The 16,030-nt window shown below is 39.4% G+C and overlaps 1 protein-coding gene across 2 annotated transcripts in view; it reads right to left on the bottom strand.

Moving 5' to 3' along the window:
• Positions 1–6,323: 6,323 nt before the first annotated feature.
• rfwd3 (ring finger and WD repeat domain 3) overlaps positions 6,324–16,030 on the bottom strand; it is a 36,861-nt gene continuing 27,154 nt past the window's right edge. For both annotated transcript variants that reach the window (XM_017436630.3, XM_025010692.2), the window contains 5 exons: positions 15,438–15,588; positions 13,659–13,835; positions 13,314–13,528; positions 10,365–10,579; positions 6,324–7,291 (listed from right to left, as the gene is read on the bottom strand). In XM_017436630.3, coding sequence (XP_017292119.1) covers positions 7,148–7,291; positions 10,365–10,579; positions 13,314–13,528; positions 13,659–13,835; positions 15,438–15,588 — 902 coding nt within the window. In that variant the 3' untranslated portion in view covers positions 6,324–7,147. The remainder of the gene's footprint in view (positions 7,292–10,364; positions 10,580–13,313; positions 13,529–13,658; positions 13,836–15,437; positions 15,589–16,030) is intronic.

The raw sequence follows: 16,030 nt of genomic DNA, 5'->3' as shown, positions 1-16,030 counted from the left end.
GGTACATCCCATGTAAGGGCTTGTCCTCCCATGATGGTACTTCCAGCACCTCGTCCTCTGTTCCCCACTGTCTGAGACATTCGCTGAGTACGTTGTCTGTTGAGGCCTTGTCCTTGATGTATTTATGGATCTTGGATGTTTCCCATATGCCTCTCCAGTATTGTTCGGTCTCCAGCCTTGGTGGGTCTGTTCTGTTGTTGTTACCATTGTTACCATTGTTACCTGCCATTGAGAGTACACTTTAGCTGGTTGGGTGGAGAAGAGCCAGTTAATTCTCCTGGCTTTATTATCTCTTGAGTATCTCTTTAGGCGGCTGGCCAAGGCTTGGAGGCTCATTTCATTGCACCTCTTTGGATCTCTGACAGTTGGCTCACTTTCCTCCTTGTTACCTTGATTTTAGCCTCTAACCGTCTTTCCCATGGTGGGTATCGAATCTTGTGGCTCTCGTGGTTGCTCTTATAGCCAAGCATCTCCAGGATCACTAATGCTGAGTTGTACATCAGCTCATTGGTTTCCGTTATGGTGGTGGTAGGACTTGTTCTCAATGCTGCATTCACATCTTCAATGAGACTTTCCGATGGTACTTCACTCAGCCGTTGTAATTGGCGTTGGGGTTGTCTACTGTCCATCCGGGCTACGATTTTATCTCTCAGGTCAGTGGCTGTTTTGTTCAGCTTAGATAGTTCGTTCATTATTGGGGATGCATACCCAACCTCTTAACTCCCCTCTAACCTGGCATCCTGCCTTTTTATTCTTCTTTCTTCTTATGGTTCTTTTTTATATTTTTGGATGCTTTAATGTGTTTATGCTGTCTTTCTACTATTTTTAATTGTAAAGCACTTTGGTAACATTAACAGATTGTGTAAGGGGATATATATATATATATACAGTCATTAACACATACAGTGCCAGTCATCAGATTCCCTGCTGGTATAATAACCTGGCCAAAAAAGGAGATAGAAGCCACTGACATCAAGACACAAAAAAACAAATTTCCATCTTGCCCTCTTTGTTCCACATGGGCAGTTCCACTTTCACTTCAAGCTCAGGTCTTCTACCAGAGGCCTGGGAGCTTTTGGGTTCTAAGCAGTATCTTAGCTGTTCCTAGGACTGCACTCTTCTGGACAGAGATCTCTGAGGTTGTTCCTGGGATCTGTTGGAGCCACTCTTCCAGTTTGGGGGTCACAGCACCGAGTGCTCTGATGACCAATGGTATCACTGAGGCCTTGACTTTCCACAACTTCTCCATTTCCTCTTTCGGCCCTTGGTATTTCTCCAACTTCTTGAGCTCCTTCTTCCTGATGTCAGTCGCTTGGGACTTCTACATCTATCACCACTGCTTTCTTCTGCATCTTATCTATCACCACAATGTCTGGTTGGTTGGCTATCACCTGCTTGTTAGTCTGGATCTGGAGGTCTCACGGTATCTTAGCCCTGCCATTCTCCCTCCCTTGTTCAAGTCTGTCACTTTGATTGTGGGACTTCCAGTCCATACTCGGTACAGAATAGTTTCCTGGGTCTTTTTTTTCATGGAGCCCATTATGATTTAAAATGCAACAAATGGTGCAATCAGAAAGTTATGTACCTTGAACTTGGAGTTCTTCTTGGATGCTTTTGGATGGTTTCTTTAGTTCTTTTTCTACCATCCACACTGTCCTTCTGATTAACTTGGGGCTGCATTTCCTCTTGCATCCATGTCCTGGGAGGTTGGCTACAGAGGAAGATGAAGCTGTTTGGAGATAGTCTTGTGTTCTTTACCTTTAAAATGAATATCTTTAATCTTCTTTCTGAGCTCCTTGGGATTTTGTGATAATAGGGTCAAACATTTTGTTCGAAACATGGTTGTAATGCAAAGATTAATAGTTTTTTAAGGATACCAACAAATTTCTCCATAATATTTTAGCAACTGGGTGGCACAGTAGCTTAGTTGTTTGAGCTGTTGTCTCCCAGCAAGAAGGTTGCAGGATTGCTTCCCTTTCTGCTGGAGATAGACACCTGCTCCCCACGACCCAGAAAGGAGAAGCGGGTAAAGAAAATGTATGGATTTTACCAGCTCTTTATAAAATAAACAAAAAAAAATGTTTTTGGTTTCATGCATTTGACCTTGTAGTCAGTCCATGAGTTTGTCTCAGTTCTGCAGCTAATCTGTCTGATAAAGCACAGAACAGATCCCATGTCTCGGAGTTCCTGCTACTTCTGCCAGCAGCAGTGATCAATGGATCTTTGTTACTGGGACCAGAAACCTTCCAGTGGCTTCACATGTAACAGAGAGCACAGGCAGGGAGTCCAAGAGCAGATGGATCTGAAAGGCTCAGGATAATTCTGTCACCTTTATCAATCACTGCAGAGAATTTATCTTTTCTTGTTTTTTCATTAAAAACACTATAACAAATGTTTTTTTTGTCTGCTGAGACAAAACCCAGTCCCTGTCTGACTGTTTGTAGATGTTGGTTGAAATTGGTCTGACATGTTGGACAAAGATATTTGCCTATGCTGCAGACTGTAAAGTGTTCTTGTTGCCCTTTAGTTTCATTTTGCTCCATGGCAGATTAACCTTTGGATTCAAACGTTACAACAATTGCTGATTTATATTCAAATAACAGAGACATGGACCTGCTGAGGTTATTACTCTGATCAGGGGATTATTTTACATGAAGAGAGTTAAACAGGTAAATCTGATCATGACAGCATCTCTCTAATTGTTCTTTTTTATGAAGTTCTATAAAACAAACCCAGAAATAAGACAGCTTATGGTTATTGAGAAACAAAGCAAGAATGAGAAGTGAATTGATACTTTACAGAAGAAAAGAAACCTAAGTCAAACCTAAGAGTTCAGTCACATACAAAGAAAGAAGACAAAATTTCCTGTTTTGATGTAGAAACTGTACACACAAGAAGTGTAAAGATTGTGGAAATAAAAACAGTTCATCGTATAAATGACACTCTAAACTGAACATTTTATGATAAAACCATTAAACAAACTGATTGTGTAAAAACTAATGAAGACCTCAAAACCCCAGTTCAGTCATGTAAAGTCCAACTTTAAACTCTGAATAATGTTTCTACTGAAGTCTGAACTGTAGAGCTCCAAACAGGCCTGGAGTTTACCACCCCCTACTAAACTCCACTGATGTCTATGCAGCTTTTTGGAGATGTCATCTGATGTAGAGCTACTAAAAGTCATCACACACTATCAATAGTCCTGTGCTACTATAACAGTAGTAGTTCAGCAGTATCAGTAAATCTTCTGGATGATATGATGAACTTTGATCTAAGCAGACAGTAAGAAGTTAATACCAGGATGTGTTTTAATGAAAATGTTTTCCTGTGCCTTCACTGAATCAGTTTTTTTGTTTTGCTGGTTTGAACATGATAAAACCAAAGACACTGTGTTATAGACAACAAATACTGATAACATTTCTTTGCAGTGACCGCTGAAGAGGTCATGTCATTTTAACTTCTAGATAGGGTTCTAGTCTCAGTCAGTTCTGGTGCTCGGTTTACTCTAAGATGAAGCCAGATGTTTTGACTTTGGTCCTGAGAAACTCCTCCACCAAGACCTTAAAGCTCCACAGACCTTTTGTGACTTCTGCCTTCTTGCTATCAAGATGATTGCAGAATGACCCAGTAAGGTTTCGATTTGTAATAAAAGACACTATAATACATGTTGGGGTTTCCAGTCTCCCAGAAAAGCATTTCACTCTTTCTATGATAACTGATGATGTCTTATTGTCATGAAGTTAATCTGTCCAGTTAGACAGTTCTGTGGCCTCAGGATTCCATCTCTGCTTTTTGTAGATGATGTGTTGGCATTGTTGTGCCGTGATCTCCAGCTCTCATTGCAGTGGTTTGCAGCAGAGTGTGAAGTTGCTGGGATGAGGATCAGCACCTCCAAATCTGAGGCCATGGTCCTCAGTCAGAAAAGGGTAGAGGAGTTTAAGTATCTCAGGGTCTTGTTCACGAGAAAGGGAAGAATGGAGTGTGAGATCAACAGACGGATCAGTGCAGCTTCCACAGTATTGCATACTCTGTACTGGTTCGTTGTAGTAAAGGAGCTGAGTTACAAGGCAGAACTGTTTACTGTCTACATTCCAACCCTAACCTATGGTCATGAACTTTGGGTTGGGACTAAAGGAATGAGATCTCGGATTACAGACAATCAAAATATTTTTTTTCTACTGGGCAGCTGGGCTCTCCCTTAGAGATAGGGTGAGAAGTTTGGTTATCAGGAAGGGACTCGGAGTAGAGCCTCTGCTCCTCCACATCGAGAGGAGCCAGTTGGGGTGGTTCAGGCATCTGGATGTCTCCCTAGGGAGGTGTTCCAGGCAACTGGCAGGAGACCCCGGGGAAGAACCAGGACACAATGGAGAGACTATGTCTCTCAGTTGGCCCGGGAACAATGTGGAATCCTCCCAGAAGACCTGGAAGAGGTGGCTGTAGAAAGAGATATCTGGGCTTCCCTGCTAAAGCAGCTGCCCTCATGACATGACTCTGTATTAGGGGTGGGCGATATTGCCAAAAAATATCACAATATATATATTTTTAAATACCTTGACAACGATATCACAGATGATATTCCACATTTTCTGCTTTTATTTTTTTTTAAATTGGATTTGCCCAAATAAATATGCAACTTCCAAACATTTTTTTTTTACTTTTTATAAACAGATTTGACGTATCTCCACCCTTACCAGACACAAAATGCTAGCATGACTTGCAAAATATGGTGGTCTGATCCACATCTTCTATTTTAAAACCAAATTAATTCCAAACAACATAAGTGGCTCCTTTTTTCTGAATTAAGTCAGGACTCTCGGGAGGTATTTCAGTGTTGCGCTCGCCAGTGAGGTACTAGTATATAAGTTGAGTACTAGTATATAAGTCAATGGCGCTTGCAGTGCCTTGCGCTTCTTCTTCTTCTTCGTTTTAATGGCGGTTGACAAACAACTATAGGAAGCATTACCACCACCAACTGGTAAAAAGTGTGGACCACATAGCGCCTTGCGCTGCATGGGTCAGGCTCCGTTAAACTACATCATCATATATCGCAATATTAATGTTTTCACCGGTGTCAAAAAATCCATTGGTATTACTGTAAACGAGAAAATATGGCACACCCCTTCTCTGTAACAAGTGGTAGATTATGGATTTAAATTAATCTGAAGAAAATCTGAAATGTGTTTATGAAGAGAGGCTCAGCTCAAGTATTTGAAGCATAGGTTCTGATTCTGTGGACCCCACATCTCACTCATTGACCACTGGAAATGGTCACCAGCTCCCTCACAACCCTACGTGGAAAAGCAGCGGGAAAAATGAATGGATGGATGGTTCTGATCTACTTTAAGCTGGGTTCCAGCTGTTTCCTTCAGGTATCATGTCCCACTAACAAACTGTCCTTTGAACCCTCTGTTTCTCCTGCCTTTAATGTTTCTTCTCATCCGGGGAGTTTTCTCAATTCAAAACTGGAGCATGTGGAGTTCCAAGCTTTAAACTGCATGAACTTGGACCTCCATACTTCACAATTTAGAATTCAGAAAGCTTCCTGGATGGGAAGCTAAACATTTTCAACAAGTCCAGCTTTTTTTTTTTTTTTTGGATTTGCCAGCATGCCATTCTTAAAGCACTACACTTTGTTTGTAATCTATGCATTTATTTATTTGCTTAAATGTGATTTGTAGTATTTTGGTTCTTATGTTTTCATATATTCATGTATTTTTCTACCGGATTTGAAATTGCCAAGAGCTTAGGACTATATAGTGCCTCAAACAGTACCATTTTTGAACTGCACAGCAAACTAGATTCCAAGTGATGCCTATCATAATGGCAATAAATTATTGACTGATTGAAAAAAGTATTTGATCTCTTAGTAAGACCCAACTTAGTTCTTGTTGGAGAAACCTTTGATGGTAGAACATTTCTTGTCGTTGGTCTGCTGGTTTGCTCAAATCTCAGAAGGAATTTTGATCCACTCCTCTTTCAGGTTTAATGGCTACCTGTAGTTGATCTTTTGTTTTTCTTCACTAAAAATATTTTAATCATAATAAAATGAAAGACTTTCTTTGTAAATCACAATATTGCGACTATTTTCTGCATCAAGTAGTTCAAGCTTGTCCTAAAACTTTTTAGATGGCAGCAGCTGTTCATGGTTCAGTTCAAGTTTCTCAGTTAAAACCAGACTTGAGTTCAAAGTTGATGAAATAACAGATAAATGCGCTCATTTGAACATGTTTGTGGACAACAGACTTTAGAAATAACAGCAAACGATGTGCTAAAAGTCATCATCAACATAGTGATGGAAACGAGTGAAATCCCGAACAGGTCACTTCAGTTAAAAAATAACTCCATTTTAATTAAAGCAGAGGTTGTACACAAACAGTTGGTAACAAATATACATATTTACAACTTTGTTTAAAAATAAAAAAACTTATATTTCCATCAGCAGATTTCCATCGTCCAGGTGGCAGGAGGAGAAAAATGATTCAGAGTCCAACTTCATCTCAGTTGAGATCCCACAAGGTTCAAAATACTAAATGTCAGCCTTCAAACATTTACAGTAAAAGGTGGATTTGGTGGTAATATTACTCCAGTTTTCCACCATGGTTCCAAAACATTCAAAAATCTTAAAGCTTAGACTTTTTCTGAGTCATGATAACTAAACAGAATGACTCAGCAGCTTTATCATGTTTTAATGTGATGTTTCCAACCGACACCATAAACTATCAGAAACTGCAGAAAGCCACGTGCACAGACACGGTCATGAGCACACCACCAGTTTTCCTCCTGTTTAAAGGAAATGCTGCTTCAAATCTGAACAAGTTTTTGTTTCTGATTAGTCTGTACTGTAAGGAACCATGTCAGTCATTTAGACATATGTTCTACAGACAGACAAACCAGAAGCTTTACAGAACCATGATTTGTAAAAGCTAAACTTTCAGACACATTGCTGCAGGGCTGAGTGCTCTCTCAGATATTTCCACCTACTTGGATTCAGGAGCAGAGAACGTCATTCTGAGTCAGACAGGAGTTATTGTGACCTGTCTGATGGAGTTTTCACCCTGTGGTAAACTCGCATCTCATTAATCTTTCAATAACTGTGGAGATGTTCAGTATCATGTGAAGTCCCACAGAGCACCCTGAGACTTTGGGCTCATTCCCACTTGTAGAGCTTCAGCATCTTCTCTGTCAGAGAGGCCAGGAGGTGCTCACCGTTCACCGACAAGGGGCTGATGTCCAACACCGGTAGGTCGGCTGGAAGCTTCTGCAGCAGGGAGCCGCTGCCGGCGTTCCACACCTGAGGAGGAGGGGGAAGAAGCAGACGGGAGAAGACAAACTGTGAGAAAAAAAAACAACAACAAAAAACCCCCCTGAACTTCTGTCCTCACACAAGCTGAAATTTGTGTGCATTTCCTGTAGCCACTAAAACTGATCTCCGTCTAGTCATACCTAATCTACACCTGAACCAACACAAAGAAATTAACAGCCAGCAGAAACATATTTAAGAAAACATGTTCTGGATGGTTCTAGCTTTTAAAAAAACAACAACTAGTAAATAAATAAATCAATAAATAGATAAAATAAATAAATAAAGAGCAAGGAAATGTTTTATGTTTGACTTCACTAGTGCTAAATATCATGAATCACATGAAATACAACATTACCCAAGTAATGAATGAGAAGAAATACAAACTGAACACACTGGAGGCACAAGACTATAAAACCCTTTTAATCTCTGTTTATGGGTCAAACTATGAAATACCCTTTCAGCTGAATTACAGGGATGTCCAAACATTTTCTAGGTAAAAAAAAACAAAAAACCTAATGATGGTCGAAATTATTTACATAAAGAAAAGCTTAATACAGTTCTGAATAGTGCATGGATTGGTTGTTAGTATAAACGGAAAATAAAAGAGTAACACGAGCTGAAGTTGTCTGCATCGGGACTCTGCCTTTACTAGCATTAGCAGTAAGCTATGTTAATGTAAATTCAGCATGTATTATAGTACATATGGGAGTAACTTTTTTACAGTGAGTTTAAAACGCATTTAAAGTGCTTTAGGAGCATATGTAGGGATGAAACCTTAAGAAAGAAATAAGAAAGATCCACTGATTGTCACACACCTGAGTGTGCAAAATTTGTTCTCTGCATCCCATCCCGAGAGAGCAGTGAGCAGCAGCGGTGCCGCGCTCGGGAATCATTTGGTGATCTAACCCCCTAATTCAAACCCTTAATGCTGAGTGTCAAGCAGGGTGGCAATGGGTCCCATTTTTAGTCTTTGGTATGACCCGGCCGGGGATTGAGCTCACAACCTCCCAGTTTCAGGGCGGACACTCTACCACTAGGCCACTGAGCCGGCTAAAAATAGACATTTATAAATTTTTTTTTTTTTTTAAATCACATTCATAATTCTCATTTTTACATGATTCAAGGGTGCTCTAGAAACTTAACTACTGCAGATTTTGGAGGTCTACTGTGTATATGTAATTATTTATAATTATACAGTTCTTAACATGTTTGCCTTATACGAGAGCAAAGAAACAGCCCTTTTCGTAAAAAACAAACAAAAAAAGTGCTTCACATATAAAGTCAAAATTCACTTTATATTGAATAATTATTACTGTAAATCCTATGTAAAGCTATTGTAATAAAACTATGCTCATTCACTCTAATGATGACACTTCAATTAGGTTTGTTTTGTTGACAGCAGCATATTTTTCTCTAAGCTCAGCTGCACCTTTCAGTTTCTTTAACATGAAGTTAAGACTTTAACTGAGACATAATTCTGTTTTAGAAACATTTTACCTGAATGGCTGGAGTCTTTTTAAAGAAGAATATCTGATTCTGAACTTCTAGCCTTATTATCTGTAATAAAGTCATGTTTGGCTTCTGTTGTGTTTTCATGAAGAAGAGTTTGACAAAGTGATACCTAAACCTCCTCTTCTCTGTTTGATGGCTTGGGTTGGATCAGAACTTCTCGTGTGTTTCCAGTCATTTATTTACCAACAGAACATACAGGAGACTTGTTCTCCCAAATCAGATGCATCATTTAGACATGTTTTTTTTTGTTCTGAATGTAGTTGTTTGGTGTTAAATGTTATTATTTTCTGAAAGTAGCAAAGCTCTCTGTGCAGCCGCCCCCCTGCTCGCCTCACACAGAGCTGCAGCTCATTCAGGAGGCGAGACAAGAAGAAAGCAAATTTGAAATGCAGAATATGGCAAAATATTTTTAATGTTTTTTGTTGGTTACACTATTTTCAGTTGGTTTGTAGTTTTGGTTATTTAATTTATTATTTTTTCTTTTTCTCCAAATTAGATTAGTTTCAAAGCCCTCAACTCCAGTCAAAGGCTGTCAACTCTACTGAATCAGCATAAAAAGAAGTCATTATCATTGAGTAAAATGAACACAGAATAATTTTAGATATCTAATGCAACAGTCCTGAAATATAGAGTGAATTTTCAGTTTTTATGTGAAACACGTTTATTTTATCAAAGGAAGGTCTAAATTTCCTCTCATATAATACACATGTCAAAAGTCTGAAGTTTTCTCTTTTATTTTCTTGAAACCACGGTGAAGTTAACACTTTACTAAATATAGCCTTTAATTTCAGTCAGTTCAGACTTTGTGTGCCGAACATTTACAAAGAACACTTTAAAGAGGCAGGAACTCTGGATTTTACTGTCTACTGAAAACTTGTGATTTTTTAACCTGAAATTTTGAAATAATCAATGTTTTACCATTTACTGCAGGAAAATCCATCCCAGCTTTAAGTGAAGAGTGTCACAGTGACGTGCCAAATGGCAAACTGCTTTATTCTTTCAGTTTTTACACAACTACATGACATGCTGAGAAACACTGAAAGTTTAAATGCATGATTATTTATTACTGATGGATTGAATTCTGAAGTGTTTATTAAAAAAAAAATATCTTGTGAACTGTTTCAGCCGGTTGGTACCCGGGTATCTAAATAAACATCCATGGTGGTTATACACAGATACAAGTGTCCCATTGTGTGTAAATATACCCATGAATGTGGGTATATTTATGCAGATATAAACTGTATGGGTACATAAATGAAAATGTTCTTCTGTTTACATTTTAGGAAAATGAACTTAATGAATATTTTATAATATAGATATTGAATAAGGAGACAAGCTCGTATTGGTTTATACTTCTTTCACCTCTCAGGCAAAAAAGCAGAACAAACAAACCAGGTGTGTATATGTAGAAAGTGTTTATATGTATGAGTAAATATACGTATTTAACAGTTTGAGGATCATAATCTTTTGGGGGAATGGGGGGGTGCCCTCCTTGTTTTACTCCTGTTGTACTCCTGTTATAACTATTTGTATACATTTCAGGAATTACCATGGTGGAGTTGGATGCCTCATCTCCTGCACAGACCAGGGTCCCACTTCCATCTGGACTCTTGAAGACAGCATTCTTGGTGAGCAACTTGCAGGACGAGCCGGCAGTGAAAGTCTGCACAGGTGAGAAGGAGCAAGTGGGCAGCTGACCGGAATCCTGCTGAGGGGCTCGACTCAGGGCCATCAGGATGCAGCGCAGGGAGGGGTTGGAGCGTCCTGCGGCAGAGATGGACAGCTTCAACTTTCAGAACAATAACACTCCAGTCTGCGCAGCTTCACCTACAAAACATTTCAACAGACATCTACAATAACGTGGTTTCATGTCAGCTTCGTCCGGATTTAAAGGTTTTAGCTGGTGAACAAGTTAAAACTTAAAACTGAAACAAATAAGTGTTAAGAAAAACCAGAGATAAATTCTTTATGTGCACAGACAGAAGGAGGATATAAACAACAAACTTCCTGTTAGTCAGAGCGGTCCACCTAAACAAGCAGGAAGGTTTGGTTCACACTCAGCAAGCTGCTGACCCAGCAGTATTATCTACAGTCAGCAGGGCTCCCACATATTTTCTATAGGAAAATTCAATAGTTTTACATATATTTTTGAGCCACTTTTGGTACTAAAAAGTATGTAAATTTACTGTAAATGTTTGTACAATGGTGGAGTTTTATTTTTGCCATAACAAAACAATATACAAGATTCAGGTTTTCCAAATGTTTCTTTGGAAAACCTGTGTTGCCACTTATAGATAAATGTAAAAAGAAAAAAACTGTTTTAGGCTACCTTGTGGCTGTAGAAGTAAAATATGGTTATTTATCTGCAGTTAGACAAACATACTAAATTTAAACCAACTATCATATCCAAACAAAAATATAAACCTTTTGTTTTGTCATACACAGATAACTTTGATCAAATTTTATGAAAGTAAAATATTTATTGACCTAATTTGCATATGATGGCATTACTGGGTCACAAACATGACTTTTAGAGAAAATGGATTTTGAACATTTTAATTAAATTTTTTTGTTGTAATCCTTTTCTAAATTCATGTATATGACAGTGAACAAAAATATTTACATAAAAGGTTTTTTTTGGTCATTGTATTCACATAAAAATAAAACAAAAATCAGTAAGTACGTCACAAAAAACACTGCACTGTTTAAACAACTGAACAATCCTGCTTGCCTACGTTTTTCTTTTTTTTACTTTTATTCGAACACTTCCTTGACATAGTCCACACTTATGCATTTTTACATTGCAACATAGTTACAGATATAACTTTCAAACGCAGATCTTCCAGAGCTCCCCCACCCCCACCTACAGTATCACATAAAACACAAAAAAATAAAAAAAAAATTCAGACTTGTTGTCTCAGGTATAAATTTACAGAAGACCATCTTTTATTGTAAATGTCTTTCCGCAGCCTCAGGGTTGCTGTTAAGTCTTCCATCAGGTTGACAGTCCTCAATCTCTGGACACATTGTTCCAAGGTAGGCGAATGTGGTTTCAGCCAGTTCACAGTGATCACCTTATGAGCAATCAACACCAGGGCTCTCAGCATATATTTTGTATTAGTATCTTCTGTTGGAAGATTAACATCCTCTAGAACCACTCTGTAGATTTCCATGTTCATATTCAGGTGTAATATTTTTCCTATTTCCCTTTTTACCATCTCCCAATAACCTTTCACCTTTGGGCATTCCCAAAATATGTGGGAAAAATCTCCTATCTGTCCGCACTTCTGCCAGCAGAGGTCGCTGGCCTTACTATCATAGCTGGCTATCGCCATCAGCGTTCTGAAAAATCTCATTCTTATTTTCCAGCTAAACTCTCTCCAGTTTGGACTACTCAAACATCTATGCCATTTATCCCAGGTTTCTTCCCACTCTGTCCTCTTTGCCTAAGTTTTTCAATCATTATTTTGACTTTTTCTGTCATTTCTTTAAACAAATTAAACAAATTTCAGCAAGATGCACAGCTACTTATAAAACTTGTTAAGATTTATGCAGTTTTATGGGTTCTCATAAAAAACAAGACAATTGCTAAAACCTTTAACTCACAGTCAAAATCTGGTAAATTGTGTCTGAATAATAGTTACATGTAAGAACCAAAACTAAACAAACAAACCAAACAGGTTCAGAAACCAAACAACAGGTACTCTGATTTCTGAAGCTCACCATCAGATGATAAAAAACCCTTATAAGTGCAGCTCTGGTCATCCTCTGATGGTGTGCATGAGAACCAGGACAACAAAAATCTAACCCCAAGCTGAAACAGTGATGTGTTGTAGGTCGGTGTTTGAGAACACAGTACTACCATCCTGTTCTTTCCTATCAGCAGCACATAGAACGTGTGATTGGTCAGAAATTGTGGGCGTGTTTATGCGGAAAAGCCGGTGAGCTTTAATGGAGTCATTCTGCTTCTACTGCTCCACTGAGAAGCAGCTGGCTGAGGCTGTTAGCCGTCTTTACCAAACAACAGCCGTCTTTACAACTGTTCCAGCAAAACTTAGAAACCTATGAACTTAAAAAGACAGCAGAGACACAGGTGGCTCCTCGTGGCTGTGACCATCTCAGTCTGTTTAATAAACACGTCTGGTCGTGGTAAGGGAAGCAAAATATTGTACAAGGACAGGAGAGTTGAGAAGCTGATGTGAAAAAACAAAACATTTTAACACTGCAGGATGAGGGAGGAGCTTCCCAGGAGTTCTCAGAAGAGTATTTCATGGACAAGAAAAGGTGTGTGTGAAAACAAACGTCTTGCAACCATGTGATTTCGAAACAACTTCTTGACATCTTATGCAGTACGCTGAAGCCTTAAGTCTTGTATTGTACGCATTTGTTCCAGAAAGCGGCTTCATCTCAGCTCTAACTCATGTCCGTTTGTCTGTTTTTGCCTGATCACTTAAACTGAAATTATTTTTCATGCCTTCCACTGTATTCAGCCTCTTACCTGGTCTGTATGTGACCAGACAGTGTCTGCTCTCCGTCTCCACCTGAATGTCTGTGCAGCCAGAGCCCTCCAGTGGCAGGACATGTGGTCTGTAAGTGGTCTCGTTCACCTGCTCCCAGAAACAGGCCCCCTCCAGAGAGCCAGCGATCAGCCCACCACAGGGAAATGAGCTGGATGCTGCCCGTGGCACGTAGCACAGAGACGCTACGGGACACCTAAAAACAGCAGAATTCAAACATGTGGGAGCTACAGAGAAAGATAGTTAACAGTGTCAAAATAGACTCCTGTAGAAACCATATCCACTACAGAATAAGTGAAGATTTTTTGATCTTGGTGTGGTTGTACCTGGAGCGGAGTGGCTCTAGCTCCTGGATGTGTGTGCTGGTGTCTCTGGTGTCATAAATGAGCACGGAGCCGTTACTCAAACCAGCGTAGACGTAGTTACTGTTATCCAAACACCAGCAGCAGCTCCACACTGGTTTACCTGTATTATACGTCTGCACCACAGTGTTGGTCAGCAGACTGAAAACACGGGACAAAAACAATCAGTTACTGCAGCAGCAGTCATATCGTTTGTGCAGTCTTCAGAGTAGGACTGTACAATGAATCCAATTTGTAGTTTCAATCTTGATTTTTGCTCCAGTCACAAAACAAAATATTTTTGTTAATAAGCACTTTTTGGTGATACCGACATATTGCACTTTAGGAGTGTGCTCTCATCTCGTCTCTCCTCCTAAATGAGCGGCAGCTCCCCCCACCTCTATGCCACTGTTCACATTTGTTTTGTTTTTAAACTGATTTGAATTCCATTTGGATAATTTGATTGAATGTGGTCAGTTTTGGAGGCTCTGTTCACATTTGGTGATAAAATGTACCGGTATATCCTGAAACTTTTTGTGATTGTCAGTTACCCATGCTGAAAGCAGATACTCACACAGCCTTGTCACACAGAGGGCTGTGCAACAAACAGCACACTAGCAAGTCTGCTGATGTTTCTGTCATTAAGACAATAGATTCAGACATCTGAATGAGGCTGTGGTAGCTTGGTGGTCAGTGTGTGGCCTTCAAATTCTGAGCTTGTGGGTTTGAGCCCAGGTTACGTCAGGAAGGGTAAAACAATTGCCAAATTTTTCATGCGAGTTTGCTCGCTGTGGCGACCCTTGCAGAAGGGCACAGCCGAAAGAACAACATTCAGACATCTGAGCGTCAGTATTATTTTGTCTTAATACAGTTCAGAGCCATCTCAGTTGCTTTTTATTGGGTTATCTCTTAATAAGCTTAATTATCTAAGAAATGCAAAATAAGAGAAATTAAGGAGTTAAATGATCACTGGCTTCATAGAGCTCAGTGTTGGAGCAAAGACTGAAGATTTTAACTGTAAAAATCCACCACAGCTGAACAGTGCTCTGACAGCCATCAGCTGTTTAACAGTAAACTGTGAACAGAACATCAGCTCTGTGTTTATATCAAGGTATGGGACAGACGGCTGTTCAAACTGACAAATGCACGTGGATACAAGTGATACAAACCACCTCCAGAGGGGGTTTGAGTGAAACCGTTTTCAGCGACCATTGAGGCAGTTCAGACCTGTACTTAGCACTGTCCAAATGAAATCAGATAGATTTAAAGAACAGGTCTGAACAGCCCCAATGTGATTTCTAAATGGACCAAGGCAGCATAGGGGTTGAAGTCAGCCCATAGCTGATGGGCCTTTGTGCTGTCAATTCAGGTAGTAACAAAGCTTCAACTAAAGACATAAAAAAGATAATGTAGCTTTGTGGCTCAGGAATTAGATGCAGTGCAATGACATACAGTCTGTGTAACCACCTGGCCACAGGTTTTAAGCTTAAACAATGGGGATCTCTAAACTGAGTTAATTTGTCATGTTTTAAAAATGATAAGAGGGAGACATTCATCACATATTTAATATGTTGTGCTCCACAACAACACAGCTGAGGTCTCCTCCACGTCTGTTTTGGTTCAGCAAAGCTCACTTTATGTCTAAAAAAATCACGCTTGTGGCCGGCTCCTCATCACACAAAATCCCCGACTTTGTGCAGGTTTTGAAAGAATTAGCGATGATTTGAAGGCGAAGGGTGGTGTCTTCACATATTGATTTGGTACCTTGTCAGTTTAATGGTGTTGTCCAATGCAGCAGACAGCAGCAGGCTGTCATTTTGTCTGTTGAAGGACAAACCTCGGATCTGTTTATTGTGGATGGGAACATACTGACTGGCTTTCATGTTCACCACGCTCACCTTCTTCACCCCACAACCTAAAGAGAGGAACGACAAATGTTACTTTGATGACTTGTTCTGAATTCTTTGAACAAGCTGAATGCCAGAGGTTTACTGAGTCTGTCCTCAACAAAGAAACTACTAACAAAGAAACTGTACCAATGTATGGTCAAAACACTCAAAATGGCAAAATAAAAAGCATTTTCTTCATCTTTGTGTAAATGTAGAGCTGCCATGGATATTGTGCATTGTTGACATCTCATCAAATATGAGAATTCATCAACATCAATATTTTTATATATATATTTTATATATATATAGTCAACACAATTTTTCAAATTAATTAGGCCCGAGCAGCGACAGCGCTGCGAAGGCCTATTGTATTTCGTGGAATTCTTATTAGGCCCGAGCAGCGACAGCGCTGCGAAGGCCTATTGGATCTGCTATGTTTCTTATTATTACGATTCTTTGCGTTCTTAA

Source organism: Kryptolebias marmoratus, linkage group LG11, assembly GCF_001649575.2.
Source record: "Kryptolebias marmoratus isolate JLee-2015 linkage group LG11, ASM164957v2, whole genome shotgun sequence".
Taxonomy (NCBI): Eukaryota; Metazoa; Chordata; class Actinopteri; order Cyprinodontiformes; family Rivulidae; genus Kryptolebias; species Kryptolebias marmoratus.
Note: the sequence above shows the minus strand (reverse complement) of the source record. Positions and strands in the feature narration are given on the sequence as shown.